Source organism: Eschrichtius robustus, chromosome 6 (assembly GCF_028021215.1).
Source record: "Eschrichtius robustus isolate mEscRob2 chromosome 6, mEscRob2.pri, whole genome shotgun sequence".
In the NCBI taxonomy this organism is placed as follows: Eukaryota; Metazoa; Chordata; class Mammalia; order Artiodactyla; family Eschrichtiidae; genus Eschrichtius; species Eschrichtius robustus.
In genome coordinates this window covers 74,647,713-74,673,366 of record NC_090829.1, presented here as the reverse complement: position 1 = coordinate 74,673,366, position 25,654 = coordinate 74,647,713, and the positions used below count along the sequence as shown (strand labels likewise).

Below are 25,654 nucleotides of genomic sequence, written 5' to 3'. Positions count from 1 at the left end.
CGGGCTGGGGGCAAGGGGCGGCCAAAGGCATTTGTGGGAGGGAGGAAGGAGGGGCCACACCTACAGACAGGGAGGAGTAGGAACCAGGGAACTCAGCCAGCTGAGGGGATCAAATTCCTCTGCGGTGAACTCTGAGATAGGAGCTTGTGGGCACGGAGGCCTGAGGAGGGAGAGAAGCGAAGACCCAGCCACTCCATCTACCCACAGCCCAGTCCTGCAGGCAGCAGAGCCGGCAGGAGCCACCTCCCCCGGGGCCCACACCTGCCTGTCCCTCCTGGGTCCTCAGTGCCTGCCGGGAAGGAAAGCCAGAGAGAAAAAGGAGACAATGGAGCCAGACGGGACTCAGATAAAGCTTGATCCCAGGTGAGTGAGGGAGGCAAGCCCTGAGCCAGGAGCCAGTTGCTAAGCAGCAGGGACCCCTCTCACTCTGGCCTGTCCCTACCTCCCTCTCAGGGCCCTTTGGCTCCCAGCACACAGAATGACACAGGACTAATAATGGTCTGGCCATCCCACAAGGTCCTCAGGGACACTGTGGGGTAGGGCGAGTGTATGACCCTTCAGAGCCTTGGCTTTGGCCCCCAACCAGGGAGAGAAATATCCCAGAGGTGGGCACAATGGGGGGCATGCACAGAGCCCTGACCAGCTGGAGATCCATTCCTGGTACTAAGGGTCCACTCTTTCTCCGGGACCCTGCTCTTTCTCCCTAGTCAACCTCTGGGCTTCTGCCCCGATGGAAGTGGAGAAAATGGACTATGGGCTTTTTGAGCACTGGAGCCAGACCTACCCATGGCCTAGGTGGCAGCCTGCCTTACACAGTGACCCTGGCCAATTCTCCATTCCCTCTAAGAGTCAGGGCCTTGAGGGGAGATGGACAAGCTCCCTGAACCCAGGAGTATTTGAGGGAATGTCAGGTTGCTGGTGTCCCTTCTGCTACCCTCCCCGTCCCCAGGTCCCCATATTCTGAACACAGGCTGGTGTCTCTCCAGGTACACGGCAGATCTTCTGGAGGTACTGAAAACCAATTACAGCATTCCCTCTGCCTGCTTCTCTCACCCTCCCACAGCAGCCCAACTTCTGAGAGGTGAGTCAGGGACCCTCTGTAGAGGGAACTGAAAGGAGGGAAAAAATGAACATCCCGGGGGAAGTCAGAAGAGCTGAGAGGAGCTGAGGAGAGGTGGTCCTGAGCTGGCCAGCCTGGAGGGCCTGGGAGGATGACTGGCCCAGTGTCTGTCTATCATGGTAAAAACCTGGGAGAAGAACAACTCCTGGAGGAGACAAAAGGCCAAAAGAGAGGCACGACAACATGGCCCACAGACAAACCTGCATGCTGGGCCTCCCCAGCTGAAATTGGGGACAGTGGTCTGGAGCATTTTTCAGACCCCAGGGCCACCCAGGGACTCATGCTGGTGCCCAGAGCCCCATAGAATCCCCTTGAGGTCTGTACAACATCCTCCTCAGGAGAGGGTCTGTACAATTCTAGTGGGGTGGTTATTATGAATAACGTTCTGAAAACTTAGGTGAACCTGTAAAAGTATTCTGACAGTGTTGGCCAACTAGCTCCTATTACTGAATTTCTTTTGAAAGTGAAAGGCAGATGATGGGACTCTGTTTATTCCTTGGGCACCTAAAACATGACAATCAAATGACCCTAGAATCTTGAAAGCAAATTTTATTTGGTTTCCCTACTGCATGACTAACTACCTCTTAGGCATTGATGAATAGGAGTCTGTGTCTCTATGGTATCCTTAATGCCTTTCCCAGCCTCCTTCCTGACATCTACCTCAAGGAGTAGACTCTTCCTGAACAGCAGGATGTGGTCAGTGTGAACTAGGAGGCAGACATGGGCATGTCCTCGGACAGTGTTCAGCCTCGTTTCAGATGTTTTGAACCAGAGTGAATACCAACTGCCAGAGGGTGTCCAGAGAGGCCTTGTAGCTGCTCTATGGTTCATGCCAGTAAGCAGATGCTACGTTCAGCTCCAGGGACCTCTTGTTCAGAGAGTGCAGCTGGTGGTACGAGTGACAACACACCAGTGTTGTCAACCAGAGGCAATTTTGTCCCACTGGAGACTTTTGACACTGTCTGGATGCAGTTTCAGTTGCCACAGCTAGAGGGTGCTACCGGCATCTAGTGGGTAGAGGTCAGGGATGTTGCCCTGGAAACAAAGGAAAGTCCCCACAACAAGGAATTATCTGGGCCAATGTGTCAATAGTGCTGAGATTGGGAAATCCTTCCTTACACAATGAAAATGGATCTCACATTGCTTTGCTACAAAACGTGCAAATAGAAGCACCAAGGATGTTCAAAGCAGGGAGACCATTCTGAGTCTGGTAGTCTGGAGAGCTGCCTCGTTCCCAAGTGGAACTGTTGGAGTGGGCAGCAGTTGGAAAGTGGAGAGCCGGTGGTGGGCACTGCTGGGGTTGGGGTGGAGATAGAATGAGCAGGCAGGTTCTCCAGACACTGAGGAGCTGGATCTGGCAAGATTCAAGGTTACTGGTGGGGAAGCAGGGGACAATTGAGAGGGCTGGGCAGGTAAGGTGGGGCCTGATGAGTGTCAGGCAGAGGAGTTGTACTTTATCCTGCAGACAGAAGGAGCGGACAAGGGCTCTGAGATTGGGAGGGGCTGGATAGTGTTTCAGGATCATTAATCAGCAATCAAGTTAGACTTTGGGGAGGAAGAGTCTTGAGAATCAGGGGTATAAATTGGAGGTTATTGCCCCAGCCCAGCAGGAAGGGCAAAACCTGAGCCAGATCAGTGTCAGGGAAAGGAAGGGAAGATTGGAAAATACAGGCAATCCAAAGAAAGAGCAGGCAATCTGGTAAATATTTAGACAAGGTAAGTGAAGGAAAAAGAAACTCTAATGATGACTCTGAGAATCTGGACAGTGGTGATGACACTGACAGAAATAGGAGAGTCAGGAAGAGGTGCCCATTGGAGGATGTGCTGAAACCCCTTCCTCCTTCATTTATAAACTCTGTTATTCCTTAAATTAAATGCCATTTAAGAAAGAACTATTCTGGGAAGAACTATTGAAACTTTCAATAATCTGTTTTTGAAATGCCTGTGATATGATTGCAATTATAATCCCTACACGATTATTTTTTTTACTGGACTGATCCAAACATTTATTCGTGGGAGTGAAGGGCCAAGAAAAGCCAAGACAATTTTGATAAAGAGTAAGGAAGATATTAAGGGTTGTATATCAAGACTAGAGTAATTAAAGCAGTAATGTAATAACTGCAACCACACAACTCAGACTGGGACTTGAACCCACTGTCTTTTTTTTTTTCCTTTAAAAAAAATTTATTTATTTATTTATTTTTGGCCTCACTGAGTGGCATGTTGCATCTTAGTTTCCCGACCAGAGGTCAAACCCGTGCACCCTGCAGTGGAAGTGAGGACACTTAACCACTGGACCTCCAGGGAAGTTCCCCACTGTCTTTTCATTGAAATCACACACCTGGTCTCAGGACTTACTGAAGACCAGGTTCTTTATGCTTCCGCACAGAAGAAATTCAGTGAAAGGCAAAGTGATAGGTAAGAAGTAGATTTATTTACAGAGATACACACTCCATAGACAGAGTGTGACACATCTCAGAAGGCGAGAGGCCCTGAAATACGGGGTGATTAGTTTTTATGGGCTGGGTAATTTCATAGGCTAACTAGTGGGAGGATTATTCCAACTATTTTGGGGAAGGGGCGGAGATTTCCAGGAATTGGGGCACTGCTCATTTTTTGTCCTTTTATGGTTGTCCTCCGAACTGTCATAGCACCTGTGGGTGTGTCATTTAGCATATGCTAATATATTACAATCTGTGTATAATGAGGCTCAAGGTCCACTGGAAGTTGAATCTTCCACCATCTTGGACCTAGTTGTTTCTAACCAGTTTATGTTGCATCCTCAAGAGCTATGGTTTTTAGAGGTTGTGCCCTGCCCCCTTCCCTCCTGTTTCACAAGGGGCCTGACAAGCAGAAAAATTAAATAAAATAGAAGGCCTAGAAATAGACCCATGGCCACTTGGGGACTTGTTATATGAAAGGATGGTATACACATCAGTGGGACAGGATGGACTCTTTGAGGAGTGATGCTGGACAATTGCCTGTCCCTATGGCAAGTAAATAAACACGAAAATAACTCCAGTGTAGCTTTAATCCAGATAGATTAAGTACCTAAATGTAAATGCAAACATTTTTACAAAGAAAATATGGAAAGATATCCTTATGGTTGGAAGTAGAGAATAATTTCTAAAATAAAACACAAGAAAGCACAAGTGATCTTGAAGACTGACTACATAAAGCAAACAAAATTCTGTACAACTAAAAACACTATAAACAATGTTAAAAGCCAAACCAAAGACTGGGAGAAGATATTTTCAAGCCTTATAACCAACAAAGGATGATTAGTCAGTATAAGAAAAATTACCCAATAAAAATCAGGTAAAATAGATGATCATACAATTCATACTAGAAGAGGAAACCCAAATGGCCAATAAAGGTACAAAAAGATTATCTGTTTTGTTAGGAATTAGGGAACCTCAAGTTAAACAATGAAATAACATTTCACTACTCTCTCAAAGATGAAAATTAAAAGTCCGATAATCCCAAGTGATGGTGAATTTAAGGTGAACTGTGAACTCTCATAGACTGCTGGTGGGAGTACAAATTGGTATAACCATTTTGAAGAATAATTAGATACCTTTAACACTGAAGATTCTCATCTCCTACAACCCAGCAATTCTAAGTGTTTGAATAGAGGAACTCTCCTATACATGCCAAGGAGACACATTTAAGAATGCTTATGGTAGCATTTGTTTGTCACAATGAAAATAATAACAACCATGAAAACAATGTTGAGTGGAAAAGCATTTCACAGGTTAATACCATTTATATAGATTTTTTTTCATGCAAAGCAATATAATATGTTGAGTATGTACATATATTGTAAAAAATTAAAACATACAGGAAAAGATACACCTCAACTTCAGAATAGTGGTTAGCCCTGGGAGGTGAGGTAGGGAAGGGAAAAGGATCCAGGAGGTATATACAGAGGCCTTCAAGTACATCTGTAATGTTTTATTTTTCTAAGAATAACTTTTGACGCAAAGTTGGCAATATCGCAACACTCTTTAAAATGGATTATGGATATATTAATGTTTTCTCTATTACTATATTTATTTTTAAAATCTTTATAATTTTAAAAATAATTATAAAAATAATTTTTGACAGGCTGTGATGAAATGTTAGATGAAAAAAAACAGAATGCAAAATTTTACAGTATGATTGCAGTAATACAATATGTATGAACTTTAACCAGGATGCTTTTTTAAAGCTAGTTTTTACTGAGCAAATACTACATTCCATGCTAAGAAGTTTAATTGGAGGGTAAATGACCTGCCCAAGATTATAGAGCAAGGAGTAAATGGAATTTTACTTTGAACTCAGAGCCTACGCTCTTAACTTCCATGGAAATACATTATGCAAAAATGAAAATAATTTTTGCTTAGGAACTAGCTAGGATTATGGTGATACTCTTTTTTCAAAGTTTTAATGTTCTTATATTGTTTTCATTATTTAAAAAAGTAATCTTCACTGTTACAGATACAGAGGGAAATTTGCTAGTTGCTAAAGGTATAATTGTATTCAAACAGGTGAGTTAGACAAGCATTTCCCAAAACGTGTTCCTTGGAATACTAATCCCAAGGAGTGCTCCATGAAGACAGAGCCTGTAGAAAAATAAGTTTTGCAAAAGCTATATTCTGTAACCTCCTTTTGGAAATTAACAATTAAATCAGATTTAAAACTTGGTATACTCAACAGGAAAGAAACATGTTTAACCTTGTTTAAAGTGTTTCCAAAGATCCTGGAGCCACTGGATACTTTTGTTCCATAATATCTATTAAGATGCAGAAAAAAAAAGATAGAGGACAATCTTCCAAGAAGATAAATGAATTTGAGGTAGAGTAGTGGTGTCGGGCTATGTATGCTAAGGAAGTTCTCTCTCTCATAGCTTTTGCGCTATGGAAGTGGATACAAGAGCCGGTAGATGCTGCAAGTATGAGAAAGAATAGAGCACCAAAGCCAGCAGATACAAGAAACTGCAAAAGCACTTCCATATTGAACAGTTGGAATATGCCTCACGTCCACCTTCATCAACTTAAGCAACCTTTAGGGCTGCATTTGATCGTTTATATCACTCCACATTTCCTTCCATAGCTATGTGAACACACACCAAGAGTCAGCATGTGTAATGGTGAAGAGAATGGACTTAGGGTCAGGAACCCCTGGGTTTAAATCCCAGCTCCGTCACTTCCAGGCTGTGTGACCATGGGTGAGGTGCTCAACTCTGTAAGCCTAGTTTCCTGAAAAAACCTATAAAATGGAGATGACAATAAGAATTCTCATGGGGTCATTTCTTTCATTCAACAAATAGTCACAGTTACTGCTCCATGCATTTGGAGATAGAACAGAAAACAAGCCTGACAAAATCCCTGCCTTCACAGAGTTTATACTACCATCACTCCGATGGGGATAGACAATAAACAAGTAAATAAATATGTAAATAACCTAACTGTGGGGGGCAGCTTGAGGGAGAGGAGGTAACACCACACTGGACACTGGAGGCTGGCTGAGGAGGGGGATTTGAGGAGAGAGCTCAGTGATGGGAAGGAGCCCGCCACAGGGAGCTCAGGGAGAAAAGACGAACAGACAGAAGCCAAGTACCATAAAGTTCTGGAGGTGGAAACAGCTCAGTTGGTTGTTGGGAGGCTGAGGAGTGGTAGGGAAATCCTAAACCTCAATAAACAGAAGAGGCGAGAGGCAGCGATTGAGTTTGGAGAACGCAGGGTGCGGGAGAGGATGAGGAATCAGTAGAGGAGACCTAGGGTCAGAGACCAGGAGAGGAACCAGGAGAACTGTGGTTCTGGGGGTCAAGGGGAGGGAGATTTTCAAGGAGGGGGAACAGTGAAGGACAGTGAACACTTGCTGGCTTCTGGAAGGGCTGTTTCCACTCTCAGCTCTCAGTGAGCTGATGAGGACAAGAGTCAAGTAGGGGGTGGGGGAATCCCACAAGGAGAGGCCTGCAGCGGTATGCCCCTTCCCAACAAAGGACGTTGGTTTTTAGAAATCTACTGAATTAATTTTGGTTTCTGCCTATCTGGACTTTATATTTTGTCTGTATTTTTTTTAACTAAACATTTCTATTGTAAAAATAATTCAATAAAGTCAATACGAAAATAGAGAAAGTGAAAAGAGGAAAAGTCGTGTATGGTCCCACCACTCAAGACCAGCACTGCAAATATCGTAGTATAAGTTCTGTTTTCTATGCTTTTATTTAACATTAGTGGAAATCATACCATACTACAATTTTATGTCCTGTTTTTATAAGCATGACATCATATGAATTTTTTCACGTCATTCTATGTTTGGCAAAGTATGTGTTTAAAAAAAAAACTTTTTTGTTATAAGATACGTACTCATTATAGAATAATTGGAAAAGAAAGAAGACAAAAACCACCCACAGTATCATCACTCAAAGACAGCATTGTTAATTAATTTCTAGGCTTTTTTCTAGGCAATGATTTTTTAATTTTTTTATTTTATCAAAGTAACACATGAACATGTGTTAAAAATTTAAATAGTACAAAAAGGCTACTAAAGAAAATCAACTATCCCCTGCCCTATTTATTCTCATTTCTTTTTTCTTTAAAAAAAATTTTTTTTGGCCACGCCACGCGGCATGCAGGATCTTACTTCCCTGACCAGGGATCAAACCCGCACCCTCTGCAGTGGAAGCACAGAGTCTTAACCACTGGACCGCCAGAGAAGTCCTCTTGTTTCTAGACTTCATCCTCCTTTTTTAGCTGATGATTATTCTGATAGTTACCTTCAAATTACCATTATTTCCTGTGGTATCAATTTTGGACATTATCTGTAGCTGCCTCTATAATACATGAAAATTTAATTCACTTAGCACCAAACTTCTTCCACTCTTTCCACATAGTTATGTCAATATTTTTAGTTGGTTATCTGTATAGCTGTATATACTACACCTATATTTTATTTCTTATTCTGCCAACTATGGACAGTACTTCTTCACTTTCCATTTTATATGATAAAGATATTAGGGCCCCACTCTTTCCATCAACTCTTTTCTACCTTTCTCTCCCCAGTCAAATCCTTTAAACATGGTTATAATTTTACTGCGCTACTTATTTTTATTTTTTATTTTTATTTATTTATTGGCCACACCACGCAGCTTGCAGGATCTTAGTTCCCCTACCAGGGACTGAACCTGGGCCACTGGCAGTGAAAGTACCAGGTCCTAACCACTGGACTGCCAGGGAAATTCCCTTTGCTAATTTTGCATTCTGCTTTTCACATAAAGATTTGTTTGTTTTAGTCATAAATTACATACAGTAAAGGGCAATGATTTTTATTATTATTTTTGGCTGCACTGGGTCTTCGTTGCTGCGCGCGGGCTTTCTCTAGTTGCGGTGAGCGGGGGCTAGTCTTCGTTGCGGTGCGCGGGCTTCTCATTGCGGTGCCTTCTCTTGTTGCGGAGCACGGGCTCTAGGCGCGCGGGCTTCAGTAGTTTGGCTCGCAGGCTCTAGATCGCAAGCTCAGTAGTTGTGCCGCACGGGCTTAGTTGCTCCCGGCATGTGGGATCTTCCTGGACCAGAGATCGAACCAGTGTCCCCTGATTTGGCAGGCGGATTCTTAACCACTGCACCACCAGGGAAGCCCATATCTGTATTCTTGTTGAAGAACATGTGGACTGTTTCCAGTTTTGGCCATTATGAACAATGCTGCTCTGAACATTCTTTTGGTGATTAAGGCACTCATTTCCATTAAATATGTTTCCGTGAGTGGAATTTTTGTGTCACAGGGTAGGTGTCTGTTAAGCTTTAATAGATACTACCAAACTGTTTTCCAAAGTGGTGGCACCACTCCCAATAGCAATGTGTGAGAGTTCCAATTGTTCCTCATCCTCACCAGCACTTAGAATCATTGGTCAAAGGATGATTAAAATTAAAAGCAATTCTAGCCCTTTTGGTGGGTATATAATGGCACCTCACATTTGTATTTCCCCAGTGACTGTTAATATTTAGCACCTTTTTATGCTTCTTGAACATTTGGATATCTTCTTTCGAAAAGTTACTGTTAGGTCTTTTTCACTTTTAAAAATTGTGTTGTTTTTCTTACTGATAGGAATTCTTTATATATTATGGATACGAGTCTTTTGTTGGGTATTTGTACTGCAAATATCTTCTCTCGGTCTGAGCAGGCCCTTTCATTGTCTTAATGGTTTTCTTTGTCAAATGGAAATTCTTAATTTTAAGGAAGTCCAGTTTATCAATTTTTTTTCTTTATGACTAGTGCTTTTGTGTCCTATTTTAAAAGGATCTTTGCCTGTCTCAAAGTCATTAAGGTATACTTCTCTGTTTTCTTCTAAAAACTTTATTGTTTTAACTTTCACATTTAGGTATTTTTGTATGATGTGAGGGAGGGGTCAGTGTTCTTTTTTATCACTTTGCATATTAAACGAGACGCAATTAACCCAGCACTTTCTCGAAAAGAATCCTTTCTCCCTGAATTGTAGAGAAGCCTTTGTCATAAATCAGATGACCATAAATGTGTGGATCTGTTAATAAGTTTTTCTGTTTTTTAAAACAGTGTTAACACGTTTTTCAAATATTAGGACATAGTCTTTGCAAAGATTTTTTTATGGTATGCACAAATTTTTCATGCCTGCATAATATTCTATTGAGTATTTTACATAATAATTTCAGTATTGTTGGACATTTAAGTTTTTTAAAATTTAGGACTATTAATAACATTATAAACATTATCTTTAAATAAAACAAAAAATAATATATTACTGTTATTTTGCAAAAAATAATATATTACTGTTATTTTGCTCTTCTCTGACTGCTAGGCAGGTTGACTATTTTCCCACTTCCTGAACTGTGTATCATTTTCCCATTTGCAAGAGCCTTCTGTTTTTGTTATTTTCTTTATGTAATAAAAATCTAAACTTGTGTACGCATTTATTAAAAATGCTTTCCCCCAGTCTGTTTGCTGCCTATATATTTTTTTAACATTCAGAAGTTTAAACTCTTTATGTCAAATTTGCCCATCGTTCTCTTTGTGATTTCTTGGATTACACCTAAACTTAGGTAGGTCTTCCCTCTCCAAAGTCTTGATGCAGATACAATTCTCTCTTTTCTTTTCCTTCTCTCAATTTTCCCTGTTTGATTTTTAAAGGTTTATCTCTTTAATCTATCTGGAATTATTTTGATATATGTGTATCTCATGATAAAACAATCATAATTGTTTTAAATCCACTTTTTTATTGTATAAGGGTAAAATTGTGACAGCCCCCAACCCCACCCCATGATGTTTATATTTTTAAAGTTTCAAGGAAGGAAGGTAAAGTCTCTTTTTAATAAAGGACTGCAACCAGGTGTTTTTTTTTTTTTGGCTTTTGTTTGTTTTGTTTTGTTTTCTTAATGTTTAAAATTTGCAGATCCTACTGGAGTAATATCTGTAGAGGTAATTGAGAAAGAGGCAACAGAGTTAAACAGCAACAGCAATGCCAAGCCAGTAATTTGGTCACCCAGAGAGGGCTGTATCCTAATTAAGTGGAGGCGGGGTGGAGGCAGGAATGGGGAGGAGGGAAGAAAAATAGCACAGTCCTGTCTTTTGAGGCCTGTAATAGAAAGGAAAAGCTTACTACTGACTTTAGAAGTACAACTTGGGACCTGGAATCCAAGGGCCACCTTCCCCATGGCCGGTCCTCTGGATTGATCACAGACCTAACTGTGGTCAGAGGTAAAGGGCCTATTGGATAAAGCAAACAGAAACAGAGAGAAAAACGTGTGCCCTGAAATAAGAACAATGAGGATCAACATATTTTTTGACAAATTCACCTTTGTCCTGGTTGCTCCTTGTGGTGCTGCCAGGTATGACTGACCCAGATGACACCTCAAGTCTTTACTGTGGTATGGTCTCCTTCCTCCCTGTTTTGGTGTCAGCAGTAATATCTCTGCCTGAGTTGCCCTCAGTCATGAAAATATAGGGCAGACCAGCCAATGCCTTCCTCATACTTCACTCCCAATGTAATAATACAGTGCCCTGGACTCTGACAGTCTTCCCCCACTTCATCTGTCATCTAGCCAGTTAAGTGGCTGAAAGGAAAGAGTCTGCCAACTAGGGAAGAGACTTAGATAAATGAGGGTCCAGGCTTAGTCACTGAGGACACAGAGCCCTTTGTTTAAAACTAATTGTTGCATTGGTTAGAACATGTTCAGAAACAAATATTGTGACTCTATTAATGTTTTCCTGTTAGCAATGGTGAGGCCAGAGGAGCTTCACTGGTGTTTGCTGAAAAAATGTTTGTTATCCTCTGACCATTATCAGGTGAGCTTGTTTAAGATGTGGATTACTGGGTCCATCCCAGATTTGTTCCAGATCTGTTGAAACAGCATCTATGAGGAAAGGGTCTGGACAGCTACTTTTTAACAACTCCTCAAATGATTTCAATAAACACTAAGGAGAGCTACTGGGCCACATTTAATGTAAGACTAAGTGTGAGGCCAACGTGGGTCAAATGTCCTTGGAGTCTTTACTCGTACCCATTTCTTTTGTTAAAGTCCCTTCCTATGTCCCAGTTTTGTGACATAATTTTTGAAATCAAATTTAAACAGCTCTAAAGTAAATCAAGAGTTATATTCTGCTTTAATTATAATGTTAATTGGTCCCTGTCTGCTAGCAAAACACCTGACACTGAAATAGAAAACTGAATAAGCCCTGTTGACCTCCTAATTTAGAATTTTTGCTAATTATGTACAAACTTGTTTGGTGTCTATATCCTGGTTCAGATAAGCCTTACCATACCTAGAATTATCTGGTCTAGTCTCTCATGAATGCAGAAGAATGACTATTTCTTAGTCACATGTTGGATACCCTAGATCTAAGAAAAAGCCCATCTTCTGCATGAGGGGGCCTAGACCAGGTAATTCTAGATATGGTAAAGCAATTTAGATGCACATGAGGAAGCCCACATCTTCTGCTCCTCAGTCCTGGTCTTCAGCTCACTGGAGTCTGCCCTCTCTTTCCACTCTAGCATTGGGCCCTGCGGAAATTTCTCTCACGGTCATCATGACCTTGCTTGCCCTGGGCTCAGTCGCCATCTTCCTGGAGGATGCTGTCTACCTGTACAAGAACACGTACTGCCCCATCAAGAGGAAGACTCTGCTCTGGAGCAGCTCTGCGCCCACGGTGAGGGCCCTGTAGCTGCCTTTTGGGAGGGACTGGAGGGGAGGCAGGGTCCATCTTGAGGATTCCTTTAAACTCAACAATTCAAGTTGCCTTCCTCTACCACCTTAGGGTGAGGGCTTTAGTCTGATATCTGCAGTCAGGACCCCATGCTTGGAAGGTCAACAGGCAGTGGGATGGAGCGTTTGAAATACCTTAGAGCCACAGAAACAGCTGAAGAACCCTCTCAGCCCACCAGCAGCCTCACTCGCTACTCCCCTGCTACAATATTGCAAGCCTCCTTCTTGGACACACCAACTTCCTGTTCCTCAGAGGGTAGGAGGAAAAGAACCTTTTCCCATGGGGTCATGCTCACTCTACCCTTACGTCATAGGTCTTTTTAACTCACTCCCACAGCTATTAGATAGGTCTTTGGCATGTTCCCAGGTCATAAAATGGGACTTCTCTTTCCATGTGGTGAGCTCTGTGTCTGTTTGGCGGGAAGAACAAAGCCCTTGAGGTCCTTTCCTGCCAGATGACATCTGCCTGGGCCATCTCAAGACATCAGATGCTCTAATAACATCTTAAAGATGAACTGACCTACTCCTACCCCAGTGATATAAGTTGAGATAGTCTTCAAAAGAGCCCCCTGACTCAAGGTCACTTTAACTAGTTATTTTTCCAGCTGGTCACTTTGAAGTAATGGTGCCTTGAATGTTTAGGTTTTGCTTCCTTGAGCCCTTGCTGCAAAAGGTGAGCACGAAGCCTCCTTACTTGCCCTAACCAGCTCCTTGCTCTTCTCCAAGCAGATAGTGTCTGTGTTCTGCTGCTTTGGTCTCTGGATCCCTCGCGCCCTCATGCTCGTGGAAATGGCCATAACCTCGTGAGTGTCCCGCCCTGCCCCCAGCTGAACTGGATATCCTTCTGGGGTCCCCCACTCTGCTCCCCTCAACCCCAGGACTCCAGAGTCCGTGTCTTCTTTTATCCCCTGTCCCTTCCATAAATCCGTGCAAACCAAGCGATCACAAATAGAGCCCTTGAACTTCCAGTTCATCCTCAGGCACCATTTCATTCCCACAGCCTGAAATTGCCCTCTTCCCACCCTGTCCTCTCTCTCACTTCCTCTTGGGTCACACACTCAAAACGCCTAGCCCCTGCCTGATCCCCTCAGGAAGCCCCACCTCTCCCTGCCCCCTTTGCAGTCTGTTTTTCTTTGGCAGGAAGGGCTGTCCTATCAGCTGCTGCCACCTCCCCTTCTGTGTACTCTCAGGCCCACCTCTCCCCCAACTCCAGGTTTTATGCGATGTGCTTTTACCTGCTGATGCAGGTCATGGTGGAAGGCTTTGGTGGGAAGGAGGCAGTAGTAAGGACACTGAAGGACACCCCAGTGATGATCCACACAGGCCCCTGCTGCTGCTGCTGCCCCTGCTGCCCAAAACTCATGCTCACCAGGTAAGGTGGGAGGGAGAGGCTACCTGGAAGAACAGGTTGGCCTCCTCCTGCACTCTCCCAAGAGCCTCTGCTGGCTCTCTCAGCCCTGCTTCAAGCCTCATGGAATTAGGCTTTTATGGAACCAAGCCAGTGATGAAAGGGTGGGCATCCCGCAGCCAGGGTCCACACACTGGGCACCCACGCAGGGCTAAGGGGAGCAGAGGAAGGAGAACTCCTAAGTTCCCATCACTTAAGCTCACTGTCCCCTACAAACTTTACCACACAGAGCAAACTGGATTTTGGACTATTTACTTTCCCCTTCCGTCCATTTCGGTTAATGAGGTTGGGGTCAAAACTCAGTTCTTGCTCAAAGGCAGCATTCTGGTCTGAGGGTGAGTGGGAGGCAAGAAGGAGGGTTCCCAACGCTCTCAACACTCTGGCTTCTTCTGAAGTCCCCATCCATTTGACCATGTTGATGTCTATGATGGCGGAGCGCAGGAGCCCAGTGAGGGAACTGGAAGGTCTTCTTGGGGTGGGTGGTTTGTGGGTCCATGTTCCTAACCCTCTTCCCACTTCAGGAAAAAGCTTCAGCTGATGATGTTGGGCCCCTTCCAGTATGTCTTCTTCAAGATAACACTGAGCCTGGTGGGCCTGTTTCTCCTCCCTGATGGCATCTATGACCCAGCAGATGTAAGTCAGGAGTAAGGGGCAGCGGAGGCCAAGATTCATTAAATACCTTTGAGCTCTAGAAGGATTAGCTGGAGCCAATATCCCCTAATTCAGGGCCCCAAGAATGGGGTAGCCCCAGGGACAGGGTGGCTGTGGAAAAGCAGAGGCTCAGGGACTCTGACAGGGAGAGAAGAAATGGGAAGGGGCCAAGGTTTTGGGGCTTTTTTACCTTTCCCACCACGGGAGAGGGGAAATAAAAGGAGGAGAAAAGGGCTTGCTTCCTCACTGACTACTTTCTGGCCTGCCACCAGATTTCGGAGAAGAGCACGGCTCTATGGATCAACACTTTCCTTGGCGTGTCCACCCTGTTAGCTCTGTGGACCCTGGCCATTCTTTTTCGTCAAGCCAAGCTGCACTTGGGCGAGCAGAACATAGGAGCCAAATTTGTTCTGTTTCAGGTAACTATACCCTGGGAGAGAAAAGATGGTTAATAATGAGACACAAATAATAGGGGTTAGGAGCTGAGACTAATAAAGGATAAAAGTGGGTCTGGGAATCTTCTTAAGCCTTAGGTTTCCTGTGAGATTTGGAAAAGAATCCCTGCTCTTTCCCAGTTTTTGCTTTTCTGTGCTGTAATAGTTTCCAAGGGTTGCTGTAGCAAAATATCACAAACTGGGTGGCTTAAAGCAACAGAAATGTGTTGTCTCACAGTTCTGGAGGCCAGATGTCAGCGGCCCGTGTTTCCTCTGAAAACTGTGGGGGAGAACCCTTCCTTGACTATTCCTGGCTTCCGATGGTTTGCAGCAATCCTTGGCATCCCTGGCATGTCACATGGCATTCTCTCCTCATGTGTCTGTGTCTTGTGTCTCTTTTCTTATAAGGACATCAGTCATATTGGAATAAGGAAGGACCCACCTTACTCCAGTGTGACCGCATCTTAACTAATTACATCTAATTAGTTACCAAAACAATGATGCTTTTTCCAAATAAGGTCACAGTCTGAGGTACTAAGGGTTAGGACACAATGCAACCCATAACACATGTATTATCAAACCTTAAATTCTTATACCTTTGCTTTTTTCTTTTCTTTACTACCCATTACTTCTAAAAACCTGCAATTCATCACCACCAGAAACATCAGCATTATCACAGCTACAACTATGAAGTATCTATACCACATACTAGGCACTTTTCATACATTAATTACATTTAAATTCACTATAATCCTCAGAGTCATTATTATTTCTGTTTTACAAATGAGGAAACTGAGATGTTATGGGGCTTGTTCAAAGGCTCATAAGGGATGGGACTGGAATTTAAACCTAGATCTGTCTACTCCCAGACCCACATCTCTTCTTATCACACTGCCTCTTCATCTTCACATCTTTTCTGACAATTCTCTAAAACTCACGTTTGTTTACTTTTTACACTTTCCATTCTCTAAGCCCAGAGATAACCTTTCCACCAAATGCAGTGACTTCTAGCCCAATGTTGTTTCCCTTCTCATTTCATTCTTTCTGTCTCCTTGCTGGGCCCTTCTCCTATTCCCAAGGCACAATGACTCCTTTACAGTTAACAGAGTGATTTCACATAAATTCTCATTTGATCTAAGCAGGTGCCGCTTACAGGCACATAGTAGGTAGAATTGGAGGGTCCAGAGGAAGACAGAGGACAGAAGAGCCTAAAATGGAGTAAGGGACTGAAGGGGCACAGAAGGGATCTGGGCCCCAGAAGCACTCAGGGTCAGGCTAGCGGGTAAAAGCCCTGTGATTGCCGAGCCTGCCCATGATTATTGTGGGGAAGCCTAGACAAGCCAAGTCTGCCCTGAAGAGGCTGTGCTTCAGAAAAGTGTGCTCAGAGAGGGCAAGTACAAGACACATCTCAAACACAGCAGTGGGCCAGCCGGCCTCAGTGCCGGGGATGCTGAGCCCCTACCCTCACTTCTCTTTTCTCTTCTGCAGGTTCTCCTTATTCTGACTGCCCTGCAGCCATCCATCTTCTCAGTCTTGGCCAACGGTGGGCAGATTGCTTGTTCGCCTCCCTTTTCTTCTAAAATCAGGTCTCAAGGTGAGCACATAGGAGCTCCTACTCTATTCCAGGAGGGGCAAGAGGGGGAGGTCAGGGAGGAGAGGAACTTAGAACAGAAGTTGGGCCAGCCAATCTCAGAATACTCAGAATGTTCTGCTCAGAATACTGAGAAAGGAACCTGCAAGAAATCTAGCAGAAGCTCTAAGCAGACTATGACCTCTCTGATCACACAGAGGAGAGCTGCAATCCCACAGCTTGAGGCCAGCCCTGATGGCCAACCCAGGAAGCCATGGGTCAACCCTCAGCTCCAGGAAGAGCAATGGGTGTGGTTAGGAAGCAGAAGTCATGCTGATGAAACATGCAAAAGAAATGTTTAATGCTAGCATCAAATTGCAGGAGGTAGAGGGCCAAGTTCTGGTTCTGGCTCTACTATTAACCTGCTATGTTACTTGTGACAACTTAATATCTCTAGGTCCTGGTTTGAGGACAAATTGGAGAAAGTGTTGTTCAACTCATATGCCAGGGCTGCTAGTGGTATACCACCTCTATAAGTTAGTATAACCTACATTATATTTTTCCCCATGCTGCAGTGATGAACTGCCACCTCCTCATCCTGGAGACTTTTCTGATAACCGTGCTGACACGAATATACTACCGAAGGAAAGACGACAAGGTTGGATATGAACCTTTCTCTTCTCCAAACCTGGATTTGAACCTCAAAGCTGGAGGTGGATTGCTTGGACAATGAAAGAGACACTGCACTCATTAGATGGGCACAAGATATCTTTACTGTTCCTCAACCTTGACCAAATGGGATGGATTCCATTGTCAGAGCAAGCTGGCTAATGATATACACTTGACTGTAGAGACGAATGTGAACTATGCAATAGGATGAAATTGTTTTGGATCTTGCCTGAGGAAGGTATTTTAAGTTTTATAATAAACAAACAGGATGGAGTCTGATGTTCTACAACTGGGCACATTGCCTCTGTGTGTGCCACTATTAGCCCATAAAGCTTGTATATTAAAAGGTTACTCTGAGCTTTCCCAAAGCAAATGAAAGGGGGAAGAGTATGTGATAGTTTTACTGGTATAATAACAGGAATAGAACTCAGCCAGGCAAAATAGTACGAGCCCAAACTCTCGAAGAAACCAGGCTTCTGAAGAACAGATGAAAGGTGTTCTTTCCCTTACAGATGTGTCAGTAGGGCACTGATGACATTAGACCTGGGAGATCTGGATCAGCCTCCCTTTGTGGGACAATGGCTTTTTTAGTCTTCTGTACCAAGTTGCAAAAGGAATTCCAATAATACGGTCATGGAGTTATTCTGGGGAGACAAATTAAAATGCAAAAGCAAAGGAAATGATCATACAGGTAAAACCCCCAAATTAGGATGCAAAAGCAAAGGAACTGATAGTACAGGTAAAAGCCCCAAATACATAAAACATATCATACACATGTATACAAGGTCAAAAACACAGAAAATGGAACATTACATAAAATCACTTTTCCTTTATTTGGCTAATGACAAAAGCCAAAATAACTGAACAATTTAATAACACTCAGACAGGAAAACAATATACTGAACACCAATTGAGGAAAACGTCCTTGTGGACACCAGCACTGGTGATGGGGCCAACATTCATGCCAAGGCCAGAATTTCTTTCCAAGACTCTTTCTGTTCAGGATCCTCAATATAAAACAACTCAACCAATCAAGTCTCTGTGTTCAAAATAGTCAGTGCCTCCCTAAGAAGGGTGGGAAAGCCCACTTGGAAGCTAAAAAAACCACAACTGGAGTCATCCTAATGTTAAACCAAGTACTTTTGTTCTCTACCCCAATCTGAATACTAACATTAAACTTTGGCAGAGTATCTTTCTCCTTTGTTTTAAAGAAAATTAACATTTAATAGTATAATCCCAAGAACATGTTCTACTTACTTGGAAAAATAATAGCTAGGGACCACTCTTTATCCCATGACAATCTATTCTGTGAGAGAAAACAAGAACAATCATTGCATGACCCTGAAAAATATAACTTTAAAAATACTTATATTGGTAAGGTTAAAAAAAAAAAAATACCATTAGTTAAAAACATTGTTAAGGGAGCTCTTTTCCTACCTGTACTGATTGAACTTCTGGTGATAGTTTGTGCTGACAGAAAATGTAAAAGCTATGGCTTTTAGGGAATTAAACAAAAGCAGCAAAATATACTTGATTTGGAAAGGTTTTAGATATAGGGTCTGGAACAGGATTAAAAAGGCAATGAGCTCCAGAAAAACAAAAGCTACCCATACATCAAGAAACAGAATAAAAATCACTGAGAAGAACCATTGTGGAGGGAATATTCAAAGACTGCCTGGACAGTTGTGTGGTCAAAAGTAAGAAAAATGTAACTCAGGTGCTGCCTAGGAAGTTATCAGTGATCAGAAAAGGTCAAAAGCTCTCTTGACCTCCCTCAAATTTTTTCTCTCATTCAAGATTTTCAACCTCCTGGCATCCCCAACCTTCTTACCCAAGCCTCAGCAAGATAATGGTCTTTGGCTCTAGCTATCAGAAGCAGCTGCAGCAGTACAAATGATCCATTTTTATTCCTCTAAAATTTCAACCTCTATCCTTCAGTGCTACTGAGTCTAGTGTATGAAAAAAGCAAACTTTTTGCCCAGCTTATCTCAAGGTAACTGCTGAAATGGCACCTCCTCAGCACCGGCTACAGGGCTTCTGTCTCCATTCTCCTTCTATCTTACAGCGAGAGGCTCTGAGGCCAACCAACTTTTTTTTTTGGCTGCGTTGGGTCTTTGCTGCTGCGCGTGGGCTTTCAATAGTTGCGGCGAGTGGGGGCTACTCTTTGTTGTGGTGCGCGGGCTTCTCATTGAGGTGGCTTCTCTTGTTGCAGAGCACGGGCTCTAGGCATGCGGGCTTCAGTAGTTGCGGCACGTGGGCTCAGTAGTTGCAGCACGCGGGCCCTAGAGCACGCGGGTTTCAGTAGTTGTGGCGCGTGGGCTCAGTAGTTGTGGCTCGCAGGCTCTAGAGCACAGGCTCAGTAGTTGTGGTGCATGGGCTTAGTTGCTCTGCAGCATGTGTGATCTTCCTGGACCAGGGATCGAACCTGTGTCCCCTGCATTGGCAGGCGGATTCTTAACCACTGGAGGCCAACCAACTTTTAAGGCTCTCCAATTTCTGCCACATTTGGTCTATTCAGACTGACAGCTTTGTGTGTGGGATTCAGGGAAACAGCTAATTAATATTAAAATTAATGTTAGAAGTTAATATTAACAACAATATTTAAAGATTTACAGATCACATGCATGGTTGTGGAATGTGAACCTCTAACCTCATTTAATTAGGCACAAATCATCAAACAATGCATCATCCCAATAGCTTCTTCCACCCACCCACCCTTGTCCAGCATGTAGGATCACATTTATCCCAAAGTATCTAGCATGCCACACCATAATATTTTTTGCATTCAGTCAAAATTATTTGAAGATATACTAGTGTTAGGAGACTGAGGCCACAGAGGTTCACCAAAAGGGGTGAGAGTTTTCCAAGAACACGTGCACATGCTGGTGCTAGCAGTCTCATGGAGCTTGTCAGCCTAGAGGTCATATTCCAAGGGCAGGATATGCCAAAAGCAGCCCATTTACAGAGCGGAGGAGGAGGACCAAAAATTTGGGACCCAGACAATACACGTGAGAAGAGTGACTGCAGGGAGGAAAATCACACTCTGCGCACCTCCTTTTCCAAATACACTTGGATAACATGTGTACTTTGAGAGAACATGTAAGTGGGCTTCAGTGGTGATTTCACTGCTTTTCTATTGACAGAAATGGGCAGAATTCCCAAAGAGGCAAGACTGGAGCAGCAAGTTAAAATATGTGATCATATCAAGCTGAGTAATGTAGGAAAACATTAACTTCAACTGTTCCAAAAAAAGGATTCCAAGCCAAAGCTTGTGTAAACCAGATTTGATAGTAAAAATAGCACTTCATGAGAAGAGTTAGAAATGTAATTTTCATAGGCCATCAGGACAAGAGGTTTCCCCCTCTTTGTCCCTCTACTCTGCTGTGCTCTGCCTCTCTGGATGATCTGAGGACCTAGATAGTCCTGCTGTGCAGGCAGGCAGTGATTCTAGCCACCGACCCTCAGGCAGAAGAGCAAGTTTTAACAGAAGGTGTTTAGGGAGGGGACTATGAGATGCTCACAGCCCTAGCAGAGGGGCAAGGAAAGATAAGATGTGGTTTTCTTAGCTGAAAACACTAAAACTCCACCCCCACAAGGGGTATTTATGAGTGATGGGATGGTGCCTGGACATAAGCAATCTTTCGCCCTGAACCCAGCTACAGGATTATGATAGATGATGATCTGCTAGGTCATGTACTGTAGGATGCTAGAGGTTTAAAAGGAGCTTATGCTCAACAGCAAGTGTTAAGCTTCAGCATTCTCTGACGTGAAATTTAAGTAGTGAATCCCCTGGGCAACATACCAGGGGAGGTGGAACCAGGCAGAGTGAGAGGGAGGGAACCTACCACACTCTTGTAAAGTGAGCCCTTGCTCGGTGAATTGCTGGAAGGGCAGCAGACGGGAGTCCCTGCCAGCTGCCAACTCTCAGGGGAAAATAAACACCTCATGGAGCACTGGTTCCAGTCAAGGACACTCTTAAGAGGGGAAGAGGTCAAGAAAAGGCTTTAAAAAGGGGTGTGTTTCCTTATGCTTTTGCGCCTATGTTCTGTGCAAATCTCTCTGAATAGTCGATATGGCTATGAGCAACATGGATTAACAGATCATGTTCAAACTGCAGACATTTACAAAGTATCCTTTGTAAAAAGCTAGGTAATAAGTATTAAAATAGGAGTCACAGGGCCAGGGACTTACTCTCAGGAAGAAAATTAATCAAAACTGACTTTGCATAAGATTGAGTATTGTCCCACTCCCCTCCTCAATCAGACTAAACCTGGAAGTGTTCCTCCCTTTAAAGGTAGATTACAGGAAAGAGATTGACAAGAGCTCCCAAATAACTGGGCAACAGAGTTTTCTGAGAAGATGAACACAGCAGAAAAACCGCAGCAGATGCCATGTGGTCTGGTTCCATCCCCATCAGTGTCTTCATGGACCCCACTGGGTCCAACAAGAAACTCCTCAGGGAGCAAGAAAAGTTAGACTCAGATCTCCTTCTTCCCACAGCCACATTGACACATGTGCCAGCAGTACACTTAGGGGATTTGTGACTGTTACTCAGCTTTTAGCTTTTTTTAAAGGAAACCAAAATTATGATATTTCCCCTCCAAATCACCCATCAGCATGGCTCACTGCCTGAAAGACTTGGCAAAACAGTTTGCCTCAGAACAGAAGGCAAATACTATAGTGTATCAGGAAGAAAAGGCCTCTGGGTATTACACCGCTTCCTTCTGCCCACTCCTTGGGGGCAAAAAGTTAGTTCTATTTACTACATTTGAAAGACTAATTTTTTAAAAATTAATAAAAATGACAATTTCCCTGTCAAGATCACATGAACATAAACAGTAAAGCAAAGTCCATGGGGAAGGTATATGGATGCCGAACAGGCTTCTAAGATGTAGTTAGCCTCTTTCTTGGTGGGGGTGGGTGATGTCTCTCAGAGGATAGGCTGTCTGGTCCCCCCATCCTAAGTACTCTTGCCCCAATTGTCTTTCCTTTGTAGCTGTCCTTAGGTTTAGTGTTGGGATCACAATTCAGAATTCAACAGAGAGCTTCTGAAGGTGACGGGACAGAGGGAGGGGAGAGGAAAGGAGAGATGAAAACTTAGTCTTCTTCATCCTCACTGATATCATAGGCTGCAGACTTGTGTCTGGAGAGGTTTGCTGGGGAGGAAGGTGGGGAAGTCTTGCCAGAGAAGGGCCACCGGAAAGAGGGAGAGGGGGAGCGTTCACGAGTGGGACTGCTGCTGGGACTCTGCCTTGGACTGATGGCCTGCAGCATCCGGCCTTTCCCCTCTTTCAGCATATGTTTCTGGGGAGACCAAAAGAAAGAGTTAGAAGAAACCTATGGATCCTACTAAAGCACCACTGGAGGATATGAGACTTCAAATTATCATGAGTGCCCTCTGTAATGTCAAAAGTGATCAAGTAAGCCGGAGGAGGAACATAGCTATAATCCTAAGCAATTTCTTCTCCAAAGTGGTCTATGCTATACTATGTATCTAAGGGTTCCCACCTGCTATCCACTGTCACCCAGTCCTTGACCTCTACGTCAAAGGAATTCTTAAAAGGCTACTTGGGTCTGTAGTCCAGGCTGTAGGCAAAAACAAAGGAATTAACTCAGACAAAAGGGTACCTATCCTAGTTTTGGAGTTCTCTGAAGAGAAAATTCCATACGCTCCCAGAATAATCTATTCTGGCATCCAAACAGCCTCACAGTCAGATCGTTCCTGATAGCCTAGGGCTCATTTGCTCATAGCTACACAGGCACATTTATTTGGCTCGAAAAGACCTTGCTACTCCTCAAGGACAGAACTCCCACCGGACCCAACGGTCCTGCAGCAGCTGTGTGTAGTGCAGGCAGCTTTCTTTTTACTGCTCTTTGCTCTTTCCTTCCCTTCCATCTAAAACTATAATGTAGAAGCAAGCTGGGCAAGGCTACTCACTTATCTTGTCACCATATTTGGAGGTTGATAGAGAGCTGGCAAAATTATTTAGGAGAATGTATAACCTCTTTCTGTACAGATTTTTTAAAACTTTCTGGGGATAGTGGAAATATAGGTCTGCCCAACAAGGGGAACAGGTTAGATAACTTCTTAAGGTCAATGTCCCTTTGTGCTCAAGGATTCTATAATTTCTTTCACAGCATGAGAATTCCCTAGATTTTCCTGAATTTCCCTAAATTGTCCAGCAAGAAAGAACATACCAGTGCTCCTTCTGGACCAAACATTTCCAGGAAACTTCCAATGAATTCTCGGGATTTCTCCTCCCATTTCTGAATGAGGTCAATGCTTTTTTCTTCTACCTTCTGAACGAATTCTTTTGACTTTTCCTCCACATCTTTCACTTTCTTCTTTACTTTGTCAACTCGCTCCTGCAAGTGGTATTTCTTCTCCTGGATAAAGAAATAACTGCTCTGAGAAATAATACTCATTCTGATCTTCCATACTAAGGGGAAGGAAAAGACTTGGTTTGGCACTCTACTGACACTCCTTTCAGTCTTGAGAATTTCACTTTAACCTATCCCATACTTCTCCAGCATAATAACAGATAAGATATGCTCTGGATGGTCATCTTATACAAGAGTGTAATAATTCTAAGATTGTAGAGCCCAGGACTAAACTAAATGTGTAGTGTAAGACCAGTAACAGACAGGCACATACCAAACGAAGTCAGATTTTTGTAAGACGAAACATAAACTTGGAAGATAAACATGCCCAACAAAACCCAAACCCCATTCTAGATGGAGATGTATAGGGAGAGAGCAACAAGATCACTGCACAATATTGCCAACAATAAGCCAACTGTAACAGGTTGAAAAAGGAAATAGTGGACCTTTTATTTAAGTAATTCATCTATTGTACTGAATTTCTTTTCCTCCAACAGTGGCCTATTCTATGATTATAGAGGAGTTTTTTTTTATTTTTTTAATATTTGGAGGTCTGTTTGCTCATTCGCAAAATAAGGATGATACTCTTTGGTCCTACAGGCTTCCCTAAAGATAAGGGAAAATGGTATGAACCCTCCCAAAGGGAGGGGAGGGGAGGAGTCTTTAGCCAAATGAAAACTATTCTCATTTCCAGATCATAAAGGGGAAGGGGAAGGCGAATATGTTTAGGATTTTTAAACATCTAAAGATAGATTCTGCAGTATAACAGCAGCTAGATTGTTAACAATAGCTAGGGTTTACCTGAAGAGATAAATCATATTTAAATGAAACCATTTCACCTATTCATAATTCACAGAGCTGGGAGCAAGTGAGGGAGCATGGTAAACTACTTATGTAGAAGATACAGTTAGCAGCTTTCTTCTTTTTAAATCAACTTTATTGAGGTATAATTTATATACAAAATGTATAGCAGTTTGTCTCCAAAGGGCAGTATTAAGCTAAGATAAACTTGCTTTCATAAATCAAATTTTAAAAGTTAGGTTCATGTGCCTTGAGAAATTGCATGCAAAATGTTGTGTGTTACTATGCACACAGGGAGAGGATCCACAGCTTTCATCAGATCGCAAAGACCATCCAGTCAAAAAGAACAAAGGTTAAGAACCACTGTTTTAAATATATTTGATATAAGTACTGTACTTTGTAAGTTCCACGTTCTTATTTATTTAATTGGCTGTATGTCCTTATATCGACGTGTTGATACTAGCTCATAAAGGCAGAAAATACCTCTAGATACATCCATATGCTCTTTGTAAAGAGCTTGGCATAGCGTTATGTGCAAAGAGGTATCCACTGAGCTTTTGGAGGTGATAATAACAGCAGACTGAAAAGCAAGTTTAACTTAGATGAAGTGAGAGACAACATGCCCTATAGGGCCAGGGAACTCTAGGATGAGGTTTGGAACTCACATTGATAAAGCTGACATTGAGTTCCTTTGCCGTGTAGCCCCTCTGTAGGTTCCGTCTGGCATACACATCATAGTCGCGGACAATTCGGGTGATGATGTCTGATGTGGAGATACCTTCTGTCCTCTGCGTTGGAGCAAACATGCCTAACCCAAGAACACATACAAACACTGTGACATTCTGATTAGCTCAGGCAGTAGGACTAGATGGAAACTGGAGCCACATTCCTCTTCTTTCCTCATAAAGCAGAGTCTGCTATTACTAAGTAAAGTCTGGAGATACTGACATACAGAAGGAACACTGAATCAAAGGTTAGGAGTAAGGAAAGGCCCTAATATTAAGAAAAATATGGGGCTGGAGAAGGGTTTCCTGAAATTAAAAGAGATATCAAAAGTAGATGTTTAGACTGAGAATTGATGGATATGATGCTATGCTCACCTTAACCTCTTAACCAAAGTGTGACCTGAAACTGGATGTTAAAAGTTCTCACTGTATAAATTTTCCTCTGTAAAGTACTGATGTGGTTGAATCTCTGTCACTGCCCCTAAGACTCCATAAAATGAGGATGTACATCAACTTACTCACCTGCTTCCTTGATGTGCTTATAAACATCATCACTCCCAGCAGAAGAGTAAGGGATGTCATCATGGGCTACAAAATCAATCTGAAAGTAAGGAAACATCATTTAAAACCCAGCATAACTACCATTCAGAAAGAACCAGTAAACACTCTCAGGCCCAGA

At 43.0% G+C, this 25,654-nt stretch overlaps 2 protein-coding genes across 4 annotated transcripts in view; one reads left to right on the top strand and one right to left on the bottom strand.

Moving 5' to 3' along the window:
* The first annotated feature begins 173 nt into the window (after positions 1 to 173).
* Positions 174 to 17,191, top strand: SLC51A (solute carrier family 51 member A). The gene is made up of 9 exons (XM_068546530.1): positions 174 to 363; positions 987 to 1,081; positions 12,126 to 12,280; positions 13,066 to 13,139; positions 13,550 to 13,708; positions 14,266 to 14,377; positions 14,668 to 14,814; positions 16,318 to 16,423; positions 16,975 to 17,191. The coding sequence occupies exons 1-9, from the start codon at positions 326 to 328 to the stop codon at positions 17,130 to 17,132; spliced, it is 1,044 nt and encodes a 347-aa protein (XP_068402631.1). The 5' UTR covers positions 174 to 325; the 3' UTR covers positions 17,133 to 17,191.
* Positions 17,150 to 25,654, bottom strand: part of PCYT1A (phosphate cytidylyltransferase 1A, choline) — a 45,186-nt gene continuing 36,681 nt past the window's right edge. The window contains exons 6-10 of one of the 3 annotated variants that reach the window (XM_068546529.1): positions 25,498 to 25,576; positions 24,916 to 25,058; positions 23,267 to 23,455; positions 18,326 to 18,374; positions 17,150 to 17,712 (exon numbers count right to left, since the gene is read on the bottom strand). In XM_068546529.1, the coding sequence (XP_068402630.1) occupies positions 17,708 to 17,712; positions 18,326 to 18,374; positions 23,267 to 23,455; positions 24,916 to 25,058; positions 25,498 to 25,576 (465 nt within the window). In that variant the 3' untranslated portion in view covers positions 17,150 to 17,707. Of the gene's footprint in view, positions 17,713 to 17,877; positions 22,373 to 23,266; positions 23,456 to 24,915; positions 25,059 to 25,497; positions 25,577 to 25,654 lie in introns of those variants that run through there. The other 2 variants (XM_068546525.1, XM_068546526.1) reach the window with 2 other exon arrangements.